This window comes from Aphidius gifuensis, linkage group LG1 (genome assembly GCF_014905175.1).
Source record: "Aphidius gifuensis isolate YNYX2018 linkage group LG1, ASM1490517v1, whole genome shotgun sequence".
Taxonomy (NCBI): domain Eukaryota; kingdom Metazoa; phylum Arthropoda; class Insecta; order Hymenoptera; family Braconidae; genus Aphidius; species Aphidius gifuensis.
In genome coordinates this window covers 21,054,832-21,080,074 of record NC_057788.1, presented here as the reverse complement: position 1 = coordinate 21,080,074, position 25,243 = coordinate 21,054,832, and the positions used below count along the sequence as shown (strand labels likewise).

The window sequence follows — 25,243 nt, the reverse complement described above, 5'->3', positions numbered from 1 at the left end:
TAAACACAACAATAAATAAACTATTATGTCAATTTTACTTTTTAAAATAATTATTGTAAATAATTTTATAAACTTTATTATAATTTTTATAAATATATATTTTAAAAAATATTTATGAGTTAAAATTACATTTTCAATATGCAACAATACTCTTGTATTTATAAATAAATTTGTTTTTAATATTTAAAATTCATCTACTTGTAAAAATATATTATTAGCTCAATTGTTTTTATGTTGTATAAACTGTCAATCACAATTATTTTCAGGTACTTTTAAAAAAGGCACTGATTAAAATCTTCAACTAAAACAAAACAAAATACAAGATAGTACAAATGAGTTTCAAAAAATATCAATTAATTCCTATGCTTATAAACAATTAAATAGCAGTACAATCTATTTCACGTTTTAATATGTCTTTGTGAATTTTCAGCAATATATAAAATATAAATAACAGGTCCAGCAAAGCTCAAAAGAAGTGATACAACAATTAATTGTCGCCAAGAAAGTCCCCAATCAGCACCAGAACAAGAAAATAACAAGTCATTTGTAACATTACTATCAGTTGATGATGATAATAATAGCAACTGATCATCTTCTTCATCATTAGCATCATCTTCAACATCATCATGACATGATAATGTAGCAGTCAATGGTTCACAAATTGAATTTAATATTACACTATTAATATCATCATTTGGTTTTGAAAATAATGTTGTTTGATTATCTTTCATGTTCATTATTTCTTGATCATTTGATAGATTATCATTTTTTTCTAATAATTCTGGTGCTTTATCATCAATACCTAATAAATCTGTAGCATTTGTTTCAGTTAAAAATGAATATGGTTGAACTGGTACTTTAATTGTACGTCTTGCAAATATTTCATTTTCTCTATGAATATTATTGATTCTTTTCAATTCTGATATCTTAAAATGAAAAAAAAATATTTAAATTATTGATAAATCTAATTAAAGTACAAATTAAATTATTTATGCTTACAGTACAACGATATCTCAATGAAAGTGACTGAAGTGTATCATCACTTGTTAATGACACATTTATAACTTCAATTTTTCTTGGCTGAGTCTTTGGCTGGCTACGAAGTTGAAGAATTATTGTTTCTTCATCACTATTATCCTCATCATCATCATCATAAACAAATACATAATGTGGTGAACTGTCTGGTGTCTGGTTATTTCCTCTTTGATAAACACTTGGTCTAAATATCATCAAAAATAAAATTATAAAATTTATTAAAATATTTATTTTCCTTATTTCTATATTATTGATAAATCATCATGAATGATTAATATCTAAAAAACATTTTAACTCAATAAAAAAAACAATAATATTATTCTTTATTTATATTTAAACAGCTGTATAAAATTTTTTAACTCACCTGTTGGACTTATCAGTGATTTCAGAAGTTGATTTTTTCCTCATATTGATCATTTAAATAGTCAAGTTGTTAGACAAACTATAATATCATGAAAAAAAAAAACATCAATTGATATTATAGACAAGTACCATTTGAACTAAATGATGAATTAATTTTTGAGTTTAATACAGATGATCTCATCTGTCAATTCAATCAACACAAGACCTTAAGACACATATGTACAAAATTACGAAAGTACGAAACTTGCATTGTTTACAATTAATTTCTAAGAAATCACTTGTCGTTGCGCAGTGTCATGCGCAGAGTAATGTTAATTTTTCAACGTTAAAGTTTTATTAAGGCTCGTTTTCACTCAAGCTGTTTTAAGGATATATTTTCATTGATACACAAAGAAAAATTCTCGTATCATTTAATAAACGTTCTCTTGCATGATTTCTTGTAAGATTTAAACGGAAATTTTGCATAATTGACGATCTATTACCTAAAATCAAGGAGTGAAACCAGTCAAAGATCTCGGCGACCTAAAACTAGGGCAGTTTCTATGTGTGCGCATGCGTAGCTTAATTGAAAATTTACACGCAAATGGAATTTTTTAAATAATTAATAATTATATGTTTAATGTTTGATTCATATTAAAAAATAATTAAATTTAACTAACAATAATTTGAAATAACAATCTACTTTAATTTGGTAACATTAAAATTGAAAAATATTATGAACATTTATATAATATTTAAACGTGATACCACTTCAGAAATATTATACATTCCATTATCTTTACATATAATATTAGGTAACAGTTAAAAGATAAAGCTTTTTTTTTTTTTTTTTTGTTAGAAAACAAATAGTCTTCCATTATTTAACTTTGATTTTTTAAGTTGAACCAACTGTAATTTTTGTTCTTTATCTTATTTCATAGCAAATAACTTATTTGTAATAGAATAAGATAGAGAACAAAAATTACAGCTGAATTACCTTAAAAATCTTATGTAAATATTGCGAGATCATGAAATAACGTGTACCAATGATGACAGGTACAAGTAATTAATGTGATTGAACCATCTTTATTATTTTTTTGAGATCATTGAAAAAACATTTCATCAAAGTTTGCAATAAAATAAAAAAAATTAAATATTAAATTAAATATATATTTTTTTCTTTCTAAAATTGAGGCGAGACCCTACCGGGTCTCCTGATACGCTGAAGTTGTTTCTCTCTTAACTTGGATATATCTTAATGTATCATCTAAAAATTTAGTTGTACAGTATTTAACAATATTTAAAGTGATATAATTATACGGTTCTTTGTGAACATATATTTTTTGAAAATGCATTATAATTATTTTTTTGTTGTTTTAATATTACTTGCAATTTCAAGAATTCAGCATGCATCATACCTGCAACTTGCAATTGAAACAATAAACTTTTTTGGTAGTATAACAACAATTTATTTAGGTGTAGAAGAAAAATTTAAATCAGATGTCAGACTTGATCGAGTAGATAAAAGTATATCTAATTTTTCCGAGATGATTGCAATGAAACTCGATGAGCTTACTTTGCAAATGAACAATATCGGAAGTAATATTGAAAATTATATATTGGAACAAGAATACTCGAGACAGTATGAAAAATTATGGGACAATTTTGATAGAATTGGTTTTTTATACAATGAAACTCGAAGATGGGCAAAATCTGAAGAGAAAAATAAAACATGGGATCTTCAAAGCAGAACTAATCAAATGATATCTCTTGATTCTGATTATCCTCAATCAGTCTTGTTTGACTTGAGAAAATTTTTTTTTCGAATAAATAAAAGGAGAAAACAAACTTTTTTTGAAAAGTTTAATGATGTGTTAGTGAAGATTAAATGTGACGAGGATCAGATAACGCCACATCATGAATTATTTTCATTATATAAACAAATTATTTATACAGAAGTTCAAAGCATGGCTGCAATGGCTTTTGCATATATGTGGAGAAATGAAAATGATAAGGCTATTAATGAATTGAATGAAGTAAAAATGGAAAGAATAAAAAGTATCATTGAATATACCAGTTTGTTTAAAAATAAAATGAAAATTGCTAGAAATTTTATTCGACGATGTGAAGCAAATTACAAAGGAAATAAAAACATGATAGGTAGGTATAAAAATGAAATTTAATATTTATTCGTATATAATTTAAAAATTAAATAAAAATATAATACGGTGTTGTTTTTAAAGGCAATAAGACTTATGCTTCTTTCAACAATATGTTTCACACAATTGTACTCTTTAGAGAACATTTTGAGCCAACTGATACAATTACCGAATGGGAAATACCAGATCCTTTTCGATTGTGTCAAATACACAATGATTGTGATGACGAAAAACATAGATATGATGATATTTGTCCTGGATGGATTATAAATTGTCGAAGAGCATTAACTATCGAGTATTGTCAACGAGTAAGTTAAGACTAATCTTCATAAATTTTCAACAAGAAATATGATTAAAAATTATAAAATTTATATAGAACGAAGAAGATCAAACAAGTACTAAAAAATATTATTGGATGATAGTTAGAAATTTAGAGAAATCCATGAATTTCGGTAATACAAATCATGCATGCGAGCCATTTTCATTCCATAGAATGAATATTTTCCATACAGATTACATTAAAAATATTCAAATTCCAGTTTATTGTGATTGCATTGATGATAGTATTTACACTAGAAACAAAACTATACGAGGTTTAAGTTTGTTGTGGTCACAAACAAGTGATAACATGTTGAGTATACATCCTCAATTTTTTTTTTAAATTATAATTTTCATTCAGAATATAATTTGCTGGATAATTATTTGTTTGTATAGGGTAGCAACTGGTGCAAGACTCGTTGCTCAAGATCGTATGATTCATATTCAGCTTCGTGAAGGTAAACTTTTGCCTTATGGAGAAATTGATAAAAAAACTGAGAGATGGATACCACTACCAACCTTTGAATATTATGAGAATTTTCCTAACGTGGCAATTGATTCAAATGGCAAGCGACATTCATTGAGCGAAAATATAGATTTTGTTTCTATACATCATCTGTATGCAAGAACGATATGTCTACAAAAACTGACTATTGACGAAGAGCATTTATTGACGGGTAAAAAAGAAATTGTAAAATATCACAAAGTGAACGAAAAAAAAAATAAAAAGTAAAACAGTTAATTATAGAAAAAAATCATTACAATTTTAGGTGTGAGGTTCAACTATGAGTATCTCGGTAAAGGCTTAGAAAGACGTTTCAAGCTCGAAGTAAAATATGTTGGTTTCAATTATCAATATGGAAATATAACTACTGAAAGAAAATATGAAGAAAAATCATGCAGAAAGCTGTAATATAAATTCAAACTATATTTATACTATAACAAAACATTTCAATTATTTAACTGAATATGTATTAATTTACTTAATTAATTTACACATTTCAGACCTGAATTGATTTTAAATAATCCTGATGATCCACTTAAATTTAATACACATCCACATGATTCTAAGGAAGATCAATTTATTACTATCAGAGCATCAGACTTGATTAAGGATGCATCACAATCAACTATTCCATTTTTTGATCTTTCAGAAATTGCACCCGAAACGAGCCTACCAATTACTGGGATTGAATTATTTCACAAAGGACAGATTGATGGTACATCTGGTGGATATGTTTCTTTAAAAATTTATCCAATAAATCTAACTATGTATATGAATCCACCATTACTTCCTGACACTTTAAATATTCAGAACATAACTATCCCTGAATTTGGATTACAAAATAGTTAAAAGTTTACATTTTTCATTTTGAAAAAATCCAACTTTGAAACAATTATGTAATTTAAATGAAAAAGTCTTGTTTGTTTATTGTATATAAACTCATTTCATTAGTTGAATAAATTTATTTGAAAAAGTACATGACTACATTATTCATTCTCAAACAAAAAAAAAAAAAATATTATAAATTCAAGTTTAAAAAAAATATTATATGTCTCTAAAAATAAAATACTTGTTTGTTCAATTATGAAATTTAAAATTTCTTTCATAATTTTTTTTGTTAACTAAGCAATCTATTTATTAAAAAGATGTGTGTTATTGTACGCACAGGGAAGTGAAACTTCTTTAGTAATTCTAATAAATAGTAATTGAAAGATCTCTCGTTGCATTAATATATTTTTGACTAGTTGTCTTTTTCGCTCTCATTCCGAGTGAACTATTATGTTCATTCAGTCATTAACAATTATGATAGAAATTTTTAAATTTATTGATTAGTTATAATATTAAGGTTCTATGTAAATGAAATTCTAATTTAAAAACTTAACACAGAATATAATTTTATATAAATATTTATTTATTGAACCACTAGTCAGCTGAACACTTCTATTACTATTTTATGTATACATTCATTCTGTTTTATGTATATATTCATGAAATACTGAGTTTTTTCAGTTGCTCTTTTATCTTCAGGATTTTTGTCGGGATGATATCTTTTAATATTTTCCCGATATATCAACTTTAGATGACTTAAGCTTTCAATATTTTTGAATATTGAGTCAATTTCAGCCTCGTAATCTGACATGTTACAGCCTGAAAAATATAAATAAAATCAATACAAATTATAATGGAAATAAATTTAATTTTAATTTAGTAGCTATCTCTTCAATATTTGAATAAAAAAAAAAGACCTGGTAACATTTGTTGGGTCATGTGGCCAGCCTTACCTGTTGAAAATTGAAAATTTTCAATACTCCGGCTAGGGCCATTGTTATTTTTATTGCTTAGACATATTTTAACCGTTAATTAACGAAAACATTATTCAGATTTAAAAGAATGGCAATAGAGTTTTTCAAAGCTTTTTTTGGAGCCTTATAAACATTTTATTTCAACTCTATGATGACATTTTTTGGTCCGTTTTTTTTATTTTTTTTTCGGCGAGCCATAACTTTTGTTATAATCAAGATAGGAAGTTCGTATTAGGCTCAAATTATGTGCCTCAAAAAAATCTAGTAACGGCATTAGGGGTTTTTTTCTCTCTCAATAACAGTTTTCGAGAAAAAAAATTAAATATCAGAATTTTTTTCTTTTAATTTTATAGTTTTTTTCTTTTTTTTTCAAAAACTATTATAAACGGAAAGGAATTTTGCAAAGCGGGCGATAGAGTTTTTTGAGACACAAAAATTAAGCCTAATACGAAGTCTCTACTATGATTTTGCGTCGAGTTATATATTGCGCCGTTTTTATAACTTGTAAAATTTTCACATGAAAACGTATGTACTATTTTAAATTACATAAATAATAATTTAAGAATGATGAAATATAAAACAGAAAAGATTCACGAATAAAAAACTTTGGTGATAAATACTCTCTGATGGAAAGTTTAGACACCACAAATTTTTAAGTAAGAAAAAAAAATTTTTTCAAAATTTACATTTTAGTTTTTTGATCAAAAACTATCATCAATAGAGCAAAAAACCTATAACGCGGGCGATAGAGTTTTTTAATGCACTTCTTTTGAGCCTGGTACGAAGTCTCTCGGTTAGTTAGTTCGTAAGTTATGAGCGTTTTTTTCTTTTCGCCGAATAATTCAAGACTGCGGCTGAGCCTATGGCTCCTAGCCTCCGTAAAAAAAAAAAAAAAACAAAACGAACTATTTGATGTTAAAAAAATTTAATGTCAAATAATGATCGATTTTTTTAACATCTTTTTTATGAGCGAATTAACCACAAACACATGATGGTGCTTCATCGCCGCCACCATGTATTTGTTCTATTATGATTGCTGCTGTTTATATATGATCAATATTGTTATTGTTATTTTGATTTCCACTCGGTACATCATTTATTAAATTATTATTTACTCCTGTTGTTGTTGTTTGGATGATGATTCAATATTTAATCATCTGTTCCATTTTTTTGTCCTTAACAAATTCATTCAAGATCTTGAATTTATTTCGATCATGGCAAGCACAAGCACTTGAATAACCACTATCTTGTGTATTATTTGATTATTGAACAGATTTATTTCAAATACTCATTATTTGATTTAAAATATTATTACAACTACCAGTACAAGTCTCATGAAAATTACCAGACATTGGTATAGCACCTGGTCCTATTTTAAATTTTACTGATTTAGGATTACCAGTACATTTATCAGATGTTTTTGATAATATTTCAGTGTCATTAATTGTCTCTTGAAATCCTATACAATCTAAATTACCATCTTTGCTATCTTAACGTTCACGTGGTACCACATTTTATTCACATATTATTTATTGTTGTTTGGTATTGTGATTATGATGTTGCTGTCGTATTATGTCAAGCACTTGAATAACCACTATCTTGGGTTTTATTTGTTTATTTGACAAATTCATTTTCAATACTCATTATTTGATTAAAAATATTATTACAACCACCAGTACAAGTCTCATGAAAATTACCAGACATTGGTATAAGATCTAGTCGTATTTTAAATTTTACTGATTTAGGATTACCAGTACATTTATCACATGTTTCTAATAATATTTTAATGTCATCAATTGTCTCTTGAAATCCTATATACAATCTAAAATACGATCTTCACTATCTTTACGTTCACGTAGTACCAAATTTTATCCACATATTATTTATTGTTGTTTGGTATTGTGATTATGATGTTGCTGTCGTATTATGTCAAGCACTTGAATAACCACTATCTTGTGTATTAATTGTTTATTTAACAGATTTATTTTAGATACTTATTATTTGTTTAAAAATATTATTATAACCACCATTACAAGTCTTATCAAAATTATCAGACATTGGTATAGCACCTCGTCGTATTTTAATTTTTACTGATTTAGGATTACCAGTACATTTGTCACATTTTTCTGCTAATATTTCAATGTCATTAATTGTTTCTTGAAATCCTATACAATCTAAAATACCATCTTTACTATATTTACGTTCACGTGGTACCACATTTCATCCACATATTATTTATTGTTGTTTGGTATTGTGATTATGATGTTGCTGTCGTATTATGTCAAGCACTTGAATAACTATTATCTTGTGTATTATTTGTTTATTTAACAGATTAATTTTAAATACTCATTATTTGATCAAAAATAACATAATAAAGTATATATTGTATATAATAAAAGTTTTAACCTTAATATTCACCTTTGTCTCTTGAATCTTTCATGAAACTAAAATTTTAAACAAATTTTTTTGTATCGTTGTCAAGGGAATAAATAAATAAAACAAGATGAAAAATAATTTAAAATTACTTACCTTCATACCGTTACTTTCGTTGCATCCATCTTTTGTTTTTTTTTTTTTACTGCCCATTCTAAAGAAGTTTCACTTCAAAAAAAAAAATCTTTAAATGTATTATTTATAAAGCATATTTTATTAGTATATAAAAATGTGTCGAAACACAAACAAATTTTCGAATATCGCGCGAGTTTTATCGAGCCTAAAATGGTGGATCAATACAAAAAATCGATTGTCTTTTTTATAATAGATCGATAAATATTATGTATGTGTAGTGATGTGTAGTGTGTACATAAGCCGACGTGTGCCAATGAAAAAAATGTGTTTAGCGTCAGCCAATGAAATGACGAATAAAATGCGGCACTTGAAGTTAGTCTTCTTACAATAAAAAAAGAAAATAGAGAACAAAAATGTTCTAAGGTAAATCATGTAGGACTATTATTTAAGTTATTTGCAATAAAAGAAAACAGAAAACAAAATTACAGCTGGTTTAAATAAAATATTATAGTTAAAAAATTCGAGATTATGAATTAACGTGTACCAATGGGGACAAGTACACGTAATGACTGTGATTGCAACCGTATGGACTTTTTTTTAAGAGCATTAAAAAACATTTTATCAAAGTTTGCAATAAAATAAGAGAAGTTAAATATTTTATAGGCATGTGATAGTGGTTCTTTGAAATACGCTGAAGTTTTTTCTCTCTTAACTCATATTTATCTTTATGAATACCATTTAAAAAGTTATTTGTACACTATTTAGCAGTATTTAAAGTGATAATTATACTGTTTATTGTGAACATATATTTTATGAATATGCATCATAAATATTTTTTTGTTGTTTTAATATTATTGGCCATTTCGAGGATTCAACATGCATCATACCTTCAACTTGCAATTAAAACAATCAACTTTTTTGGTACTATAACAACAATTTATTTAGGTGGAGAAGAAAAATTCACACCAGATGACACACTTTATCAGATGGATAGAAGCATGTCTCAACTTTCAGAGATGATAGCAATAAAGCTCGACATGCTTTCATTAAAAATGAACAATATTGGAAGTACTATTGAAAAATATATATTAGAACAAGAATACTTAAGACAGTATGAAAAATTATATGGCAATTTTGATAGAATTAGTTTTTTATACAATGAAACTCGAAGATGGGCAAAATCCGAAGAGAAAAATAAAACATGGGATCTTCAAAGCAGAACTAGTCAGATGATATCTCTTGATTCTGATTATCCTCAATCAGTCTTGTTTACCTTGAGAAAATTTTTTTTTCCAATAAGTAAAAGGATAAAACAAACTTTTTTTGATAAGTTTAATAATGTATTAGAGAAGATTGAATGTGACGAGGATCAGATAACGCCACATCATGAATTATTTTTATTATATAAACAAATTATTTATACAGAGGTTCAAAGCATGGCTGCAATGGCTTTTGCATATATGTGGAGACGTGAAAATAATAAGGCTATTAATGAATTGAATGAAGTAAAAATGGAAAGAATAAAAAGTATCATTGAATATACCAGTTTGTTTAGAAATAAAATGAAATTTGCTAGAAATTTCATTCGACGATGTGATGAAAATTACAAAAGAAATGAAACCAAGATAGGTGGGTCGAAAAATTTAATTTAATTTAATTTAATATTCGTATACATATACCTATATATAATTTGAAAAAAAATAATATGCTGTTGTTTTTTAAGATCATAAAACATATGCTGCTTTCGATAATGTATTCTACAAAATTGTACTCTTTAGAGAACATTTTGAGCCAACTGATACAATTACCGAATGGGAAATACCAGATCCTTTTCGAATGTGTCAAATACATAATAATTGCCGTGACAGTAATCATGAATATGATAAAATTTGTCCTGGATGGATTATAAATTGTCAAAGAGCATTGACTATCGAGTATTGTCATCGAGTAAGTTAAAAACAATCTTTATAAATTTTCAACAAGAAATATGATTAAAAATTCTAAAATTTATATAGAACGAGAAAGATCTAACAAGTACCAAAAATTATTATTGGATGATAGTTAGAGATTCAGAGAAATCCATGAATTTCGGTGATACAAATTATGAATGTGAACCATTTCCATTCCATAGAATGAATATTTTCCATACAGATTACATTAAAAATATTCAAATTCCAGTTTATTGTGATTGCATTGATGATGGTATTTACACTCGAAACGATACAATCCGAGCTTTCAGTTTGTTATGGTCACAAACGAGCGATAACATGTTGAGTATTATATATAAACATGTTTTAGCTTTAAAATATAATTTGCTGGATAATTATTTGTTTGTATAGGGTAGCAACTGGTGCAAGACTTGTTGCAAAAGATCGTATGATTCATATTCAGCTTCGTGAAGGTAAACTTTTGCCTTATGGAGAAATTGATAAAAAAACTGAAAGATGGATACCACTACCGACCTTTGAATATTATGAAAATTTTCCTAACGTTGCAATTGATTCAAATGGCAAGCGACATTCATTGAGCGAAAATATAGATTTTGTTTCTATACATCATCTGTATGCAAGAACGATATGTCTACAAAAACTAACTCTTGACGAAGAGCATTTATTGACGGGTAAAAAAGAATTTGGAAAATATCACAAAGTGAACGAAAAAAAAAATAAAAAGTAAAACAGTTAATTATAGAAAAAAATCATTACAATTTTAGCTGTGAGGTTCAACTATGAGTATCTCGGTAAAGGCTTAGAAAGACGTTTCAAGCTTGAAGTAAAATATGTTGGTTTTAATTATCAACATGGAAACATAACATCTACAAGAAAATATAAAAAACAATCATGCAAAAAGCTGTAATAAAAATTTCAATTATATTTATTACTATAATAAAACATTCGAATTATTTAATTGAATATATAATTTTTAATTTACACATTTCAGACCTGAATTGATTTTAAATAATCCTGATGATCCACTTAAATTTAATACACATCCACATGATTCTAAGGAAAATCAACTTATTAAAATCAGAGCATCAGACTTGATTAAGGATGCATCACAAACAACTATTCCATTTTTCGATCTTTTAGAAATTGCACCTGAAACAAGCCTGCCAATTACTGGGATTGAATTATTTCATAAAGGACAGATTGATGGTACATCTGGTGGATATATTTCTTTAAAAATTTATCCAATAAATTTAACTATGTATATGAATCCACCATTACTTCCTGACACTTTAAATATTCAGAACATAACAATCCCTGAATTCGGATTACAAAATAGTTGAAAGTTTACATTTTTCATTTTGAAAAAAACCAACTTTGAAACAATTATGTAATTTAAATGAAAAAGTCCTGTTTGTTTATTGTATATAAACTTATTTCATTAGTTGAATAAATTTATTCGAAAAAGTACATGACTACATTATTCATTCTCAAACAAAAAAAAAAAAATATAACTTAAGTTTAAAAAAAATATTATATGTCTCTAAAGCACCTTATTATTGCAAAAAAAAAATTAAATCCTCACTATTATTGTTATATAATAATAATAAAATACCATTTTTTAAATCATTAATGATTATACATATGTTTATCGTTTGCAAATGATTTATATTTAGAAAGAATCAAATTTAATTAAAAGTAATTGGAAATAACAATCTATTTCAATTTGGTAAAATTAAAATTGAAAAATATTATGAATATATATAATATTTGAACGTAATATAACACTTCAATAATATATTTTACATTCCATTATGTTTTTACATTATTATATATTAGGCGAAAATTGGAAGATAAAGCTGTTATATATTTTTAGATTTTTTTTCTGCTACTCGAGACTGAACGTCCGCTTGTGCGGTCGTGTTTATTCAATCCTTTTAATATTATAACTTTTGATTCTATGTTTCCAATTAATTTTTAATAAGTTACATTTTCTTATTTTTCACTTAAAAAAATCATTATACATCATTAAATTTTAATTGAATAAAGTGAATTGTAAATTATGCGAACCTAATGGTGAATCAATATTTTTTAAAACATGTTGGTCAACACGTCATGTTAAAAGAAAATGAGAAAATACCGGGTAGATAAAATTGCAATACATTATGTATCTAAATAGCACCACTCAGGCCATTAACTGTCCTATAAATTTTATTGTTCGTTACAAAAAAAATATCAAATGACAACCTGCAGGCTTTTTTTTTTTTGTTTGAAATTGTATTATTGGTGTTTTTGATAAATCGATTGGTTTAATGACTATCAAATTATTTGCTGCGATAAATCTTCTTGTTTGATTTTTAATTATTTATTGATTAAGGATTATTCAATATTGTCTAACTGATATTTTACAAAAAAAATGCGGGGTTGTTGATGTTATTTAATAATTATCAATTGGTAATGGTAGTGGTGGTGTTAGGGTTTCAGAAATTAATTTGAAATTAATTAACATAACAAATAGGTATATTTATTTTTACATTATAATATTACATGTATTAAATTATTGATGCATTTATTTGATAAAAAATAAAATACTTATAAATATACTATGGTGTATTTATGTTGGCATACTTAAACATTCAAAGTTTGTTCAATTATGAAATTTAAAATTTCTTTCATAATTTTATCTGGAAATAGTTTAAGACAACAACTGTTAAGCAATCTATTTAGATAGATAGATAGATAGATAGATAGATAGATAGATAGATAGATAGATAGATAGATAGATAGATAGATAGATAGATAGATAGATAGATAGATAGATAGATAGATAATTCCTTTATTCACCCAACTGGTTACTACTAAATTACTATGGGCCTGAATAAATTACAATATGTTTACTGTTATAATAGTTTTTCCAACCATATGGTAGATACAATTATCAATCCTTAACAATAGCAGCTTATTATCTACTACAAAGTTATCAATCAAATAAACTTAAATTTAAATTAAAGATCCATTTTAATTCGATGCATCTTAAAACAGTTAACATTCTCAATTTATTATATACTAAATAAAAAGATTATACATGAAATAGTTTAGTTAATAACTGAATGTTTACTGGTCTAGTTAGCGATTATCTCTCTTATAGAATTACAAATTAAATCAGATTCTAAATTCTCTTAAATTTTCTTTATCTTTCATCATAATGTTTTTTACTAAATTCAATTGCTTTCTAAACGAATGATAATCACAGTCTAAATCACTCAATTTGTATTTTCTTCTAAGACTATTTTCTTTTGATATTTCATATTTAGCTCCATGTGATAACCAATCAGAATATTTTTTTTTTAATATTCATGCTTCATCTTAAATATTATACTAAACCCTGAATCTAGAATTTTATATAACTGATCTAACATACTATTCGAGTCCTCACATACTAACAACTTTGACCAATCAACAAATGAAAATTAATATTTTAAATTATCAAGTTTATCAATGTCAAATTCATAATTATACTTTACTATATCCTTATTAACAGCATTATATCTGTACTTATTCTAAGCCACTGTAGATCTATTTGGAGAGGTGGGTGATACATACCTGGGTTAACAATACCCTTCAAAGCACCCCTCACCTCACACTTTAAGGAACACAATACTAAATTTATCTTTATCATTAAGTGTCTGGTTATATTGCTCTAAACCTAAAAAGTACAAAACTTTGCAATATATTTGAATATTTATCATAAACTAAATAATGCTGATGTTTATTGAATAATATGGCAAACAAAAATCAACTAGTACCAGCAATTTACCATTTAAAGTTAATAGTTTATCAGATAGCACATCCAACAAGCTTGAGTATAACATAAAATTCAAGTTATATCTTGGTGGAACATATACCACCAAATTCAGCACTATAATGTTTGATGCAGTAGTTGGACAACAACCAAGTTTCACATAAAATGCTTGTCACATTTTGATAGAATAACCTCAAGCTCTCCAAATTACCACCCCGCACATTATCATCCAATCCAGCATTAATCATTATCCAACCCAATTCTTCATGTGGTTTACCTGATGAATCATGATCCACATGACTCAACACAGTATAAACTTGCAAACTAACAACTACTTATTTATTAAAAATAAAAAAAAATCTTTAAATGTATTATTTATAAAGCATATTTTATCTTATATATAAAAATCTCGCGTTTTGTCGTGGTGTTTGTCCGTAAACTCCTCCGAAACCGCTCAACCGATTTCTTTCAAATTTTGCATGGATGTTCCTTAGGTCTGAGAATAGAAAGTTATCTATTTTTCAACCCCTTAAATTATAAGGGTCGTACATAGAGTTTAAGAGAGAATCCCTGGTGAAAATATTTCTCCGAATTTCTCCGCGATTACTCCGAATTTCTCCCAAATTGACCCATGCGGAGAAATGAGTGGAAAAATTTTCTCCACGTCGTTGGTTTCGGAAGAATTTCTCCGCGGTAAAATAGTAACATGTCAAAATAAATTTTACAAAATAAATCCGTCAAAATAAATCCGGTCATTACACATTTGAACAAAATAAATCGCGACAAAATGAATCACGATAAAATAAATTTAAAAAAAATAAATCGCGACAAAATAAATTTAAAAAAATGGAAATGTATGTATTTATTTATTTTCATTATATTTATTTATAATATGCTTTTGTATTTTTAATTTCAAAAGATAATTTAACCAAATTTATTTTCTTTTATTATTATTTCATATTTATAATTTTTATTTATATTTCATATTTATTGATTTACTCATTTTCATTCATTTTATAAATGAGTTGGTATATTTCCAATCATTCAGCTGTTGGTTTTTGTGCTGAATAGTTGTGCTCTTTAAAATTAAAGATGCCACTGTCTTTTGTTGCGAGCCAGAAAGGTCGCAAACAATTAGTATATAGAGGATCTATATTTTCATTTAATCTCGAATGCGAAAATGGCATTGTTACATGGCGTTGCGTTCAGTATTCAAAAATGCAATGTCCCTGCATTGTACATACTTCGTCTATTGATGTTACTGGTAAGCGATACTATTTTATATGATTTTTATAAATAATTTTTAAATAAGTGTGTAGATAGCTGAATTTTATATATGTTTGTGTGTATCATTTTAGGCAATGTGATTGATGTTTTAAATGAACACAATCATCCTGGATCGACGGCTAACATTTTAAAAGTCAAGGCCGTGAATAAAATCAAAAAACGCAGTCGTAGATCAAACCAGTTGTCGACTAACATAGTTGCTGAAGCAGTTGCCCATTTGCCCGAAAATATTGTTGCAAAAATGCCACGCGTATTCAGAGTTTAGTGAGGATGGTCCAACGTCATCGTGAAGTTAATAGACCACAAGTTCAGAATCCTGATAGTCGGGAATTGCTTTTGTTACTAGAGTGGTATAGTGTTACGGCTAAAGATGAGTCATTTATCCCGGGAAAAAATTAGACGATCGCCAATGATCGCCAACGATCGTCAGCGGTCGTTGAAGATGTCATATTTGTCCACATCTTTGTCGATCGCTATCGATCGCTATCGATGTACTACAATTTACAGAAAAATAGACAAACATGATTCTACGGCCTTAATTTAAATAAAAAAAAAAAAATATTCCTGAGTATATTATAATTATGATAAATTCTCCAGCATAAGCTAATAATTATTATAATTTGTCTATTTTTCTGTAAATTGTTGTTATTCGATAGCGATCGACAAAGATGTGGACAAATATGACATCTTCAACGATCGTTGGCGATCGTCTAATTTATTCCCGGGATATTTTGTACAATGATGCTGGTACTGACCGAATGATAATATTTACAACTCGTAAAAATTTAGATGTCATTAAAACATGCAAGGTCATATGTGGTGATGGAACTTTTGCATCAGTACCAAGTATATTTGAACAACTTTATACATTGCATGGCTTTGTAGGTGGTAAATGCTTACCACTTGTCTATGCGCTAATGCCAAATCGTAGGTCAAGGTCATATAAAAAATTATTGAATGAATTATTAAATGCTGTGCCTGAACTTAATCCAGATGTTGTTTTATGTGATTTTGAAGTAACCTTCATGAAGGCAGTTAAATTTGTATTTGCTGATGTTATCATTGAACGCTCCCTTACCCAAGTTGATTCGGAGAAACGACGGAAAAATTTCTCCTCGTCATTGATTTTAGAAAAAATTTATCAGCAGTAAAATTATTTTTTCGCACGGTTGGAGAAATGGTGGACAAATCTCTCCAACTTTCTCCACTATTTGTTCAATTTTTTTCTAACTTTTTCAATTTTCAATTTTTCCAAAAAAAATGACTAATTATTAATTGTTACATAACGCAAAGCATAATGATGTTTATTTTTTTTGAAAAAAATGAAAATTCGAAGACACTTTTTTCAAAAAAGTTGATATACCTGAGGTACTTGGTCTAAAAAACTCCCATGCAGCGTTGCCAACCATACCATAATTATGGTATGTTTACCATATTTTGATCTTCCGTACCATATACCATAACGACTTTACCATATACCATAATTTAGTTGTAATGCTAATAGTGAGAGAACTTTCAGTAAAATTAACTTGGCTAAAACAAAAATAAGAAATAAATTAGCTGTACCAACAATGCGTGGAATATTATTAGCTAGTCAACATGTTATTTCCAATTGAAATTGCATTAAATTTAAGCAGTCCAAAGAAATGCTTTCACGTATGACTACAAGTACTTTATATGATAAACCAAATGTTAAAGAAAAAGAAAATTATATTAATGATGATGATGATGATGATGAGTTATCGGGAGTTTCGTTTGATACAAACTAAATATTTTAATTAAAAAAAAAATTAAACAATATATATTGTTTTTTAATTAAAAATATATTTTACATTAAAAAGTACTAAAATTCATATGATAAAAATTAAAAAAAATTAATATGAAAAATGTCATTATTAATAAATAATTATATTGATAAAAATAAGTAAATATGACTAAATAAATAAATAATAAAAAAAAAAATTAATTGCATGGTTTCATTTAATTTATTTCAATAAAAAATTTAAAATTTCCTTTTTTACCATATTTTCCCCTACTTCATACCATATTGCTGTTTTTAGAGTTGGCAACGCTGCTCCCATGATCGTTTCATCAAATTGGTAAATGTGAGGAAATGAGTGGAAAAATTTCTCCTCGTCGTTGATTTCGGAAGAATTTCTCTGTGGTAAAATATTTTTTTTCACACGTTTCTCCGCGTATTTCTATCGCGGAGAAATATTTCCTAATGTTTCTCCACCCAAGTCGATTCGGAGAAAATTCGGAAAAAAATTTTGATACTTTTCTCTGCTCATTTCTCCGCATGGGTCAATTTAGGAGAAATTCAGAGTAATCGCGGAGAAATTCGGAGAAATTCAGGAGAAATCGCGGAGAAATATTTTCACCAGGGATAGTTTCAATAATAGTTATATTGCAAAAAATGGGCTTCAATTGAGTTGTCGGAGGTTTTTTGCCTATGGCAAAGGGTAGGGGTGGGCGAATAGCAGTCGAATCGAATCGAATCGAATAGAAATATTCGATTCGTAAGTCGAATCGAATTATTCGAAATTCGAATAGTCGAATAGTTACGAATAATTCGAACTATTCGAATAATTCGAATAGTTCGAATAGCATGAAAAATTAAATGTTTTTATAAATTATATTTAAATATAAATAAACAATAAATAATATAGATACACTGAGAGAAATTTTAACTAAAAATTACAAACGTATAAGAAAAAATTACAAAGCGAATGGTAAAAACTGCGTTCCTCCGATTACTTGTAAGAATTATTCGTATAATGATAAATAATTTTTACAATAAAGTTATGTGAAAAATTTGGCCATTGACTATATACAACACTAAGCCATAAAAATTACATAATTTTATTGTAATTTTTCTCTAAAAAAAAATGACTAAATTCACGATACTCACAAGTAAATTCTAGCAGATTGAGAATTTACGCACTACCGGTTTTAGAATTTACTATATTTTATTATAAATTTCATTTAAAAGTTGGATATTTTTTGTGCTAAGTTCGGCAGTTTGTGCTAGATTCACGGAGAACGGCAATCAATTCCCGGCAACATTTTTTCTTTTCTGTTTACACGCTCAAAACTCGAAAACTAATTGATAAATAGAAAAAATTCATTCTTGATAAATTGTTGAGAAATAAATTACCAACAATAAACCTCGCTTAACCCCATACCTAGCTTCAACAGATAAGGCTGTAGAAATGCTTGAAATTACATGACAATTCAATCATTTGTTCAATCAGTCGGCCATCTTTGTGTTATTTCGCCCCACAACCAGAATTTTTACAAAGCGATATAGTAAAAAATATTTAAGTCTATGCTAACTTTTATATGTGTACATGATAAATTTTATTATATATATTAGAATATTTATTAAATTGTTCAGTATTTTTTATTCGAACTTATAATATTTTTTATCGTTTCCACAAAACACGTATGTGCTTTATTTTAATTAACTCATAACTCATTATCTAAGACATTAATCAAAAAAAGTAATTCTTTATAAATTGTTCAGAATTGAATTCTCATTAATTAACTCCACTCAACCCCATGTCTATCTGCAATAGATAACGATGTACAGAGACTTGAAGTAACATAACAATTTTTTGACATTGTGTGACATTTTACATAATTTTATCGTAGAATATCATCTCTCGCGGCCAATCCCAGAAATAAAACAAAAATTACAAAGCAGTATAGTAATTTCTATTCAACATGGGTTTTAATTTTTAGTTAAAATTTCTCTCAGTGTAGTAGTAAGATGGAAAAACCGTAAAAAAATATATTTGTTGCTTTCATTTTTAAATTTGAATAAACTTTAAATAAAATATTAATTTATAATTGATTTTTATAAATTTGGTTTATTTAGTTTTTTTATTACAAAAAATCCTATTGGTTGTTCCCGTTATAGATACAAAATCATGGCTTAAAAAACGGTTACTATTGGTTAATTTGTTTTAAATAATATTATTGGCTATCCGACATTGTTGTTGACATCCATTTTGCAAAAATTGTAATATTTATTGACAGTTTTTCATTCCAACACAAACAGTCGCCGGTTTTGCTTTTAATCGTCTATAAAATAATAAATAATAAATAAAATTTATTTGGTTTTGAGTGTGATTGAGTTTACGTGTGAAAATGAGTGAGCGAGATGAACAATTATCAGAAACAGATGAAGAAATGATTGAAGATGCCTTGGTGAATAACAAAAAAAGCCTTGTTTGGAATTATTTTGAAAAAATCAGTGAAAATAATTGCAAACATGGTCAATGTAACCATTGTTCACTAAAACTGCTCATTGGTGCTACAGGTCAGTACGAATATTGTTTTTATTAGTCAGTAAACAAAAAGTATGACGAAAATAATTGTTATGCATATTATAATAATAATTATAATATTTATAGGCACTACTTCGTCATTAATTAATCATTTACGATATAAACATTATGAGTTGTGGCAAATATATTCCACATAGACAAAAGAGAAATCTGAGGGTCGTCAGCCATCAACAAAAAGACTCAAACCAAATTTTACAGAGAGAGAAAAAAAAGAAATTGACAAATTAATTGTTGAAATGATTGCTGTCGATATGTTGCCTTTTAAATTTGTTGAAAATCGAGGATTTTTAAAACTTTTGGATAAAATTTTGCCAGGATATCACCCTCCTGATAGAACTACAATCTCAAGGGCAATACCTGGTCTTTATGAAGATTGTAAAAATAGTGTACAAAAGAAAATGAATGAGGACAAAGAAAAAGGCATCCCATCTTTTGCATACACTAGTGACGGATGGACTTCACGAGCAGGAGACTCCTATATCTATCATTAACTGGGCATTATCTATCAACAGAATTTGAGACTAGAAATTTTATATTAGGAATGCGTTATGTTCCCAATGGTCATAGAGCTTTAGAGCTACAAAATTTACTTGAAGAAATGGCCAGTGAATGGGATTGCCCATCTGAAGGGGTGCCTATATATGGAGTAACTGATAACGCTGCAAATATTGCACTTGCAGTCAGAAAAGCTGGATGGAAAAATATTTATTGTTTTGGTCACACTTTGAATTTGGCACTTCAAGATGCAAGAAAGAAAGATACTAACAATTTGACTGAGCTTCTTCAAAAGGTATTTTCCATTTGTATAAATATTTCATTTTTTAAAACTATATTTATGAAACATAAAAGGATATGTATATAAATCATGTAAAAATTGGTCCAATTTTTTTCGTATGTATATATTTTATTATCTTATAAGAAAATATTAAATATATTTAATTAACTCAGATATATATTTATATATATTTTATTTAATTTAAAAAAATATATATGTATATACTTATGCTGAATAAATTTACACTCTGCGCAACTCTGAACTCACCTACACGTACTCACACACTGATGACACGCAAGCTCACTTGGTTGTCATGCATGTGTGAGTGCTCGTCAGTGAGCTCATTTTGCTCGTCATTTATGTGTAAGTGCGTGTAGGTGAGTTCGGAGTTGCGCAGAGTGAAAATTTATTCAAATATATTTTAAAATTAAATATCAATATGTATTAAATAATATATTAAATAATATATTTATTAAATATATATATATATTTATTCCACTATTACGAGTGAACCTTAGTATTTATAAAATATTGAATTTTCCATAGGCACGCAAGGTAGTTGGGCTTTTCAATCATTCTTCAACAGCAAGGAAAATTTTACTGGACAAACAACAAGATCAAGGAGTAATAAATCCTTTAGTGTTGGTTCAGATGGTTGATACACGCTGGAATACTGAATATTTAATGTTAAAAAGACTTGTCAAGCTAAAAAAATATGTTCGATCGACTCTATTTGAATTGGAGTTTCAACACCAACTGTCTCGACATGATTTTTCACTATTGGAGGAAATTTTAGAAATATTAACTCCATTATACGAAGCTACAGTAATGGCATCTGGGGTCAACTACCCTACTCTTTTAATGGTAATCCCTCTAACTGAAATAATGAAAAAAACCCTGGGGTCTATCAAGGAAAATGTCTCTCAAATACCCAATGAGCTTGGTGAAGACTTGATCGAGAGTATTGAAGCACGTTTTCCAGAAATAGTTGACGAACTGAGTCAAAAAGCAACATTCTTGGATCCCAGATACAAAAATTTTTTTTTCTCGATAAATACGACAGAAAATATTAAAGATTCATTGTTGAATGAGTTGGTCCCTGCAACTGAAAATGTCTCATTTCATGGGAGTCAAAGCAGCAGGTGTTGTCATCACTCAAGTAACCACGAGAGTCAAAATAATAGTACGTTATTCAATTTTTTTTAATTTTATCTCTTCAAATCATTTATTTATTTAATTGTTGATGAATTACTCTATTATTTTTTTGATTATTCAGTTAATTGAATAATTAGTTTATTTATCTATTAATTTGTCCAATGAAAATTTCATTTTCGCATTTATTCTTTTGACTTTTCTATTTATTTATTTACTTGAACATTTTACTTCTTTAAATGAATCAAAAATATTTTAAAGGTTTTTTTTTTTGAATTTTTCATGACCATTGATTTCGTAATTTATATAAATTTATTGATGACTTGTTTGTATTGTGTAATTATTTTATAGATACCAAAGGATTTTGGGAAATTTTATTACAACCCCAGGTGCCAAGATCAACGTCTGATGTAATAAAAATATCAGTTAATAATGAAATTGCTGCGTATTTAAATGAATCAAGGATCAACCCTATTTCTGAGTCTGACTGCCCACTGAAGTGGTGGAGAACAAACACTCAGAAATATTCACAACTGTCACGTTTGGCTCAAAAATATTTAGCCATACCTTGCACATCGACCGAGAGTGAGAGACTCTTCTCTGCAAGTGGAGAAATTGTTGAAGATCGTCGTTGTTCATTACGATCAGATCGTGTAGAGCAGCTTGTATTTATTTCGAAAAATGGATAGTCCTGTCATTAAAATTAATATATATTTAATTGATTAATATATATATATATATATATTCAATACATTTTTTATTTTCTTATCTTTTTATATTTAATCAATTGTAGTAATTATTATTATATTTCTTGAAAAATAGAATAATTAATAATTTCATAATAAAGTAAGTCACATAATAATAATAACAATAAAAAATAAAATATTTAAACAAAAAAAAAATAACGATGAAATAATTTTTATAATCTATATATAAATATGTTTATATTATTTCTATATACATGAATATTTAATTAAAGTCTAAACGTTTAATTGTTTTTTTATCTTTCAATTTTCTAAACATTTCATATACACTCGGTAGTATATGAATTTTTAACAGATACAAAATTATTACAAAACTCAGTAAAAAAAAATTATTCGCACTGAGAAAATTTATTTCTGTATATTAGAAATTTTTTTCTTCCCAATCTGCCCCTTCGGTTAAGAAAAAAAATTATTTCATATAAATAAATAATTGATCACGTGAAGAAAATGAAATTCTTTGATTGAAGGAATATGTTTCTAATAATAAAGAATAGTAGTTTTATGTTGAACAAGAAATGTTTTATTAGAAATAAAAAATGTCATAAAATAAATAAATTTTACTTCGTTTTAAGAAATTGATAGGTTTTTAAAAACAAAAAATAGTTTATTTTATGAAAATAATTTCTTATACCAAGTGAAATATTTGTTTGTATCAAGCAGGTGCTAGAACGAAATAAGAAAAATATTTCTAGCTTGACGATTAGTCGATATTAATCATTGACATGTGTCTCAGTATTTTGTCTACTATCAGTTTGCATGAAGAAATAATTGGATTAATCTGACTATAAATTTACCATTATTTAGTTAAAAATATATAACTTGAAACAACTATCTGGTTAAAATATGAAAATAATGGCCATGCACGAAGAGTTAATAATTCATTTTGAGAAATAAATTTCTAAAATTAAATAAAATGTTTTCTTGTATTAACCAGGTATTGGAAAAAATAAAAGAATATATTTCTATTTTTGCGATACGTTAGTTTTTTCAATTTACATTTATTTTGCTACAGTATGATAACAATTAGTTTGCAAACAGAAATGAATTGATTAGTCTAAGCATCAATTTAATAATATTAAGCTAAAAATGTATAACGTGAAACAACAAATCATCAACAACATGAAAACAGTGGTTTAGTACAAAGAGTAAGTAATTCATTTCGAGAAATAAATTTCTATTTGTAAATAATATAATATTTTTATCCATCAAGTGTTGGATCAAGGTAAGTAAAAAATTTCTAGTTTCACGAGTAGTCATAACTGTTAAGTTACTTGCGTCTTTAAACTTTATCTACAATTGGTTTAAGTAAGGAAATAATTCGACTAATTTTAGTATAAATTTACTGATATTACAATATAAATGTATAATTTGAAATAACAAGTCAATTAATATATGCAAATAATGGCCATGTACAAAGAGTGAATGACTTATTTTAAGGAATAAATTTCTAGAATCGAAAAGCACTTTTTCGTGCATCAATCGGGTATTGGAACAAAAAAAGAAATATATTTCTAAATTTAAGTCTGAAAAAATTAAAAAAAAATATATATATATTTTTATTTTTTTTTTACCCTTCAATCATACTAAATCTTCGTCAGATTACATACGTTTTTTTTTTTTTTCGTTTGAAAAATCAGTGAATAAAATTTACATCTACAGAGACTCGAACTCACGCACGCTTTACGACTTACGACCGAATATATTACGAACCTAACGCTTTACCGCTGCACCATCGGGGTGACTAGTATTTATTAAATTTTATTTCTTGTATATATGTTTCAATATTTTTTTTGCTGAAAAAATGAGTTGCAGGAAATACTTATTTATATATTTTAAATAAAATATTACAAAAAATTTAGAAAAAAAAAGTATATATAATTATTTTCTAAAATTATAAAATTAGGTGCATATTTTATTTTATTAATTGATATTTTTTTTTTTTGAACAATAAAAGAATGATTTTATAGAATATAAGATTTTTAATTATTAGTTGATCATCTACCTTTTATTAGAATTTTATTTGTTTAATTTTTAATTATTGTATTGTATGATTTTGTACTATTGATACAACTGATTGTAATTTTAAAGTATCTGCCCAACTGTTATTAATTAATTTTTTTTTTTTTTTTCTTATTTAATCGATAATGAAATTATAAATAATCAAACAATAGACTAATTTTTTTTCATCTTTTTTTTTTTTTTTTTCAATAAAGAATAGTTTAATATTTTCAATAAATAATTAAATAATTTACACTCAATAAGTTTATGTTATTTTTTTATTATCCAAGATTTTCAATAACAAACGATTATTAAAAAATTTCTTAAAAAGTATACATATATATCAATATATATTTATTAAAAAAAAAAATAATTTTTATTATCAAGTGTATTGTTATATTTTTTTTTGTCTTAAAAATTTATATTTTTTTTCATTAACTTAATTATCTAACATAATAATTTAAGATTATTATTAAATAAAGATATAAAAAAGATTAT

General features: G+C 26.6%; 3 protein-coding genes across 3 annotated transcripts; 2 read left to right on the top strand and 1 right to left on the bottom strand.

Moving 5' to 3' along the window:
- Positions 1-199: 199 nt before the first annotated feature.
- LOC122851530 (lysM and putative peptidoglycan-binding domain-containing protein 3) lies at positions 200-1,610 on the bottom strand. Its single transcript, XM_044150811.1, has 3 exons — positions 1,400-1,610; positions 1,000-1,219; positions 200-926 (listed from the first exon to the last, which is right to left on the bottom strand). The coding sequence occupies exons 1-3, from the start codon at positions 1,450-1,452 to the stop codon at positions 399-401; spliced, it is 801 nt and encodes a 266-aa protein (XP_044006746.1). The 5' UTR covers positions 1,453-1,610; the 3' UTR covers positions 200-398.
- A 1,314-nt stretch (positions 1,611-2,924) lies between these two features.
- LOC122860604 lies at positions 2,925-5,208 on the top strand. The gene is made up of 7 exons (XM_044164499.1): positions 2,925-3,170; positions 3,282-3,537; positions 3,621-3,844; positions 3,913-4,166; positions 4,251-4,531; positions 4,625-4,763; positions 4,860-5,208. The coding sequence occupies exons 1-7, from the start codon at positions 2,925-2,927 to the stop codon at positions 5,206-5,208; spliced, it is 1,749 nt and encodes a 582-aa protein (XP_044020434.1).
- Positions 5,209-9,721: 4,513 nt separating this feature from the next.
- Positions 9,722-11,958, top strand: LOC122860597. Its single transcript, XM_044164487.1, has 7 exons — positions 9,722-9,968; positions 10,017-10,214; positions 10,393-10,616; positions 10,685-10,917; positions 11,009-11,289; positions 11,383-11,521; positions 11,610-11,958. The coding sequence occupies exons 1-7, from the start codon at positions 9,722-9,724 to the stop codon at positions 11,956-11,958; spliced, it is 1,671 nt and encodes a 556-aa protein (XP_044020422.1).
- The last annotated feature ends 13,285 nt before the right edge of the window (positions 11,959-25,243 follow it).

What these genes read in the sequence shown, in the direction of transcription:
- LOC122851530 (XM_044150811.1), bottom strand. Translation starts at nt 1,452, where the DNA reads ATGATCAATATGAGGAAAAAATCAACTTCTGAAATCACTGATAAGTCC. An exon ending in ATCACTGATAAGTCCAACAG is followed by an intron (nt 1,220 to 1,399) that starts GTGAGTTAAAAA and finishes GATGATATTTAG; the next exon opens with ACCAAGTGTTTATCAAAGAG. An exon ending in CATTGAGATATCGTTGTACT is followed by an intron (nt 927 to 999) that starts GTAAGCATAAAT and finishes TTTCATTTTAAG; the next exon opens with ATATCAGAATTGAAAAGAAT.
- LOC122860604 (XM_044164499.1), top strand. Translation starts at nt 2,925, where the DNA reads ATGATTGCAATGAAACTCGATGAGCTTACTTTGCAAATGAACAATATC. An exon ending in TCACAAACAAGTGATAACAT is followed by an intron (nt 4,167 to 4,250) that starts GTTGAGTATACA and finishes TTGTTTGTATAG; the next exon opens with GGTAGCAACTGGTGCAAGAC. An exon ending in CGAAGAGCATTTATTGACGG is followed by an intron (nt 4,532 to 4,624) that starts GTAAAAAAGAAA and finishes TTACAATTTTAG; the next exon opens with GTGTGAGGTTCAACTATGAG.
- LOC122860597 (XM_044164487.1), top strand. Translation starts at nt 9,722, where the DNA reads ATGAACAATATTGGAAGTACTATTGAAAAATATATATTAGAACAAGAA. An exon ending in AAAATTTTTTTTTCCAATAA is followed by an intron (nt 9,969 to 10,016) that starts GTAAAAGGATAA and finishes ATAATGTATTAG; the next exon opens with AGAAGATTGAATGTGACGAG. An exon ending in AAACAATCATGCAAAAAGCT is followed by an intron (nt 11,522 to 11,609) that starts GTAATAAAAATT and finishes TACACATTTCAG; the next exon opens with ACCTGAATTGATTTTAAATA.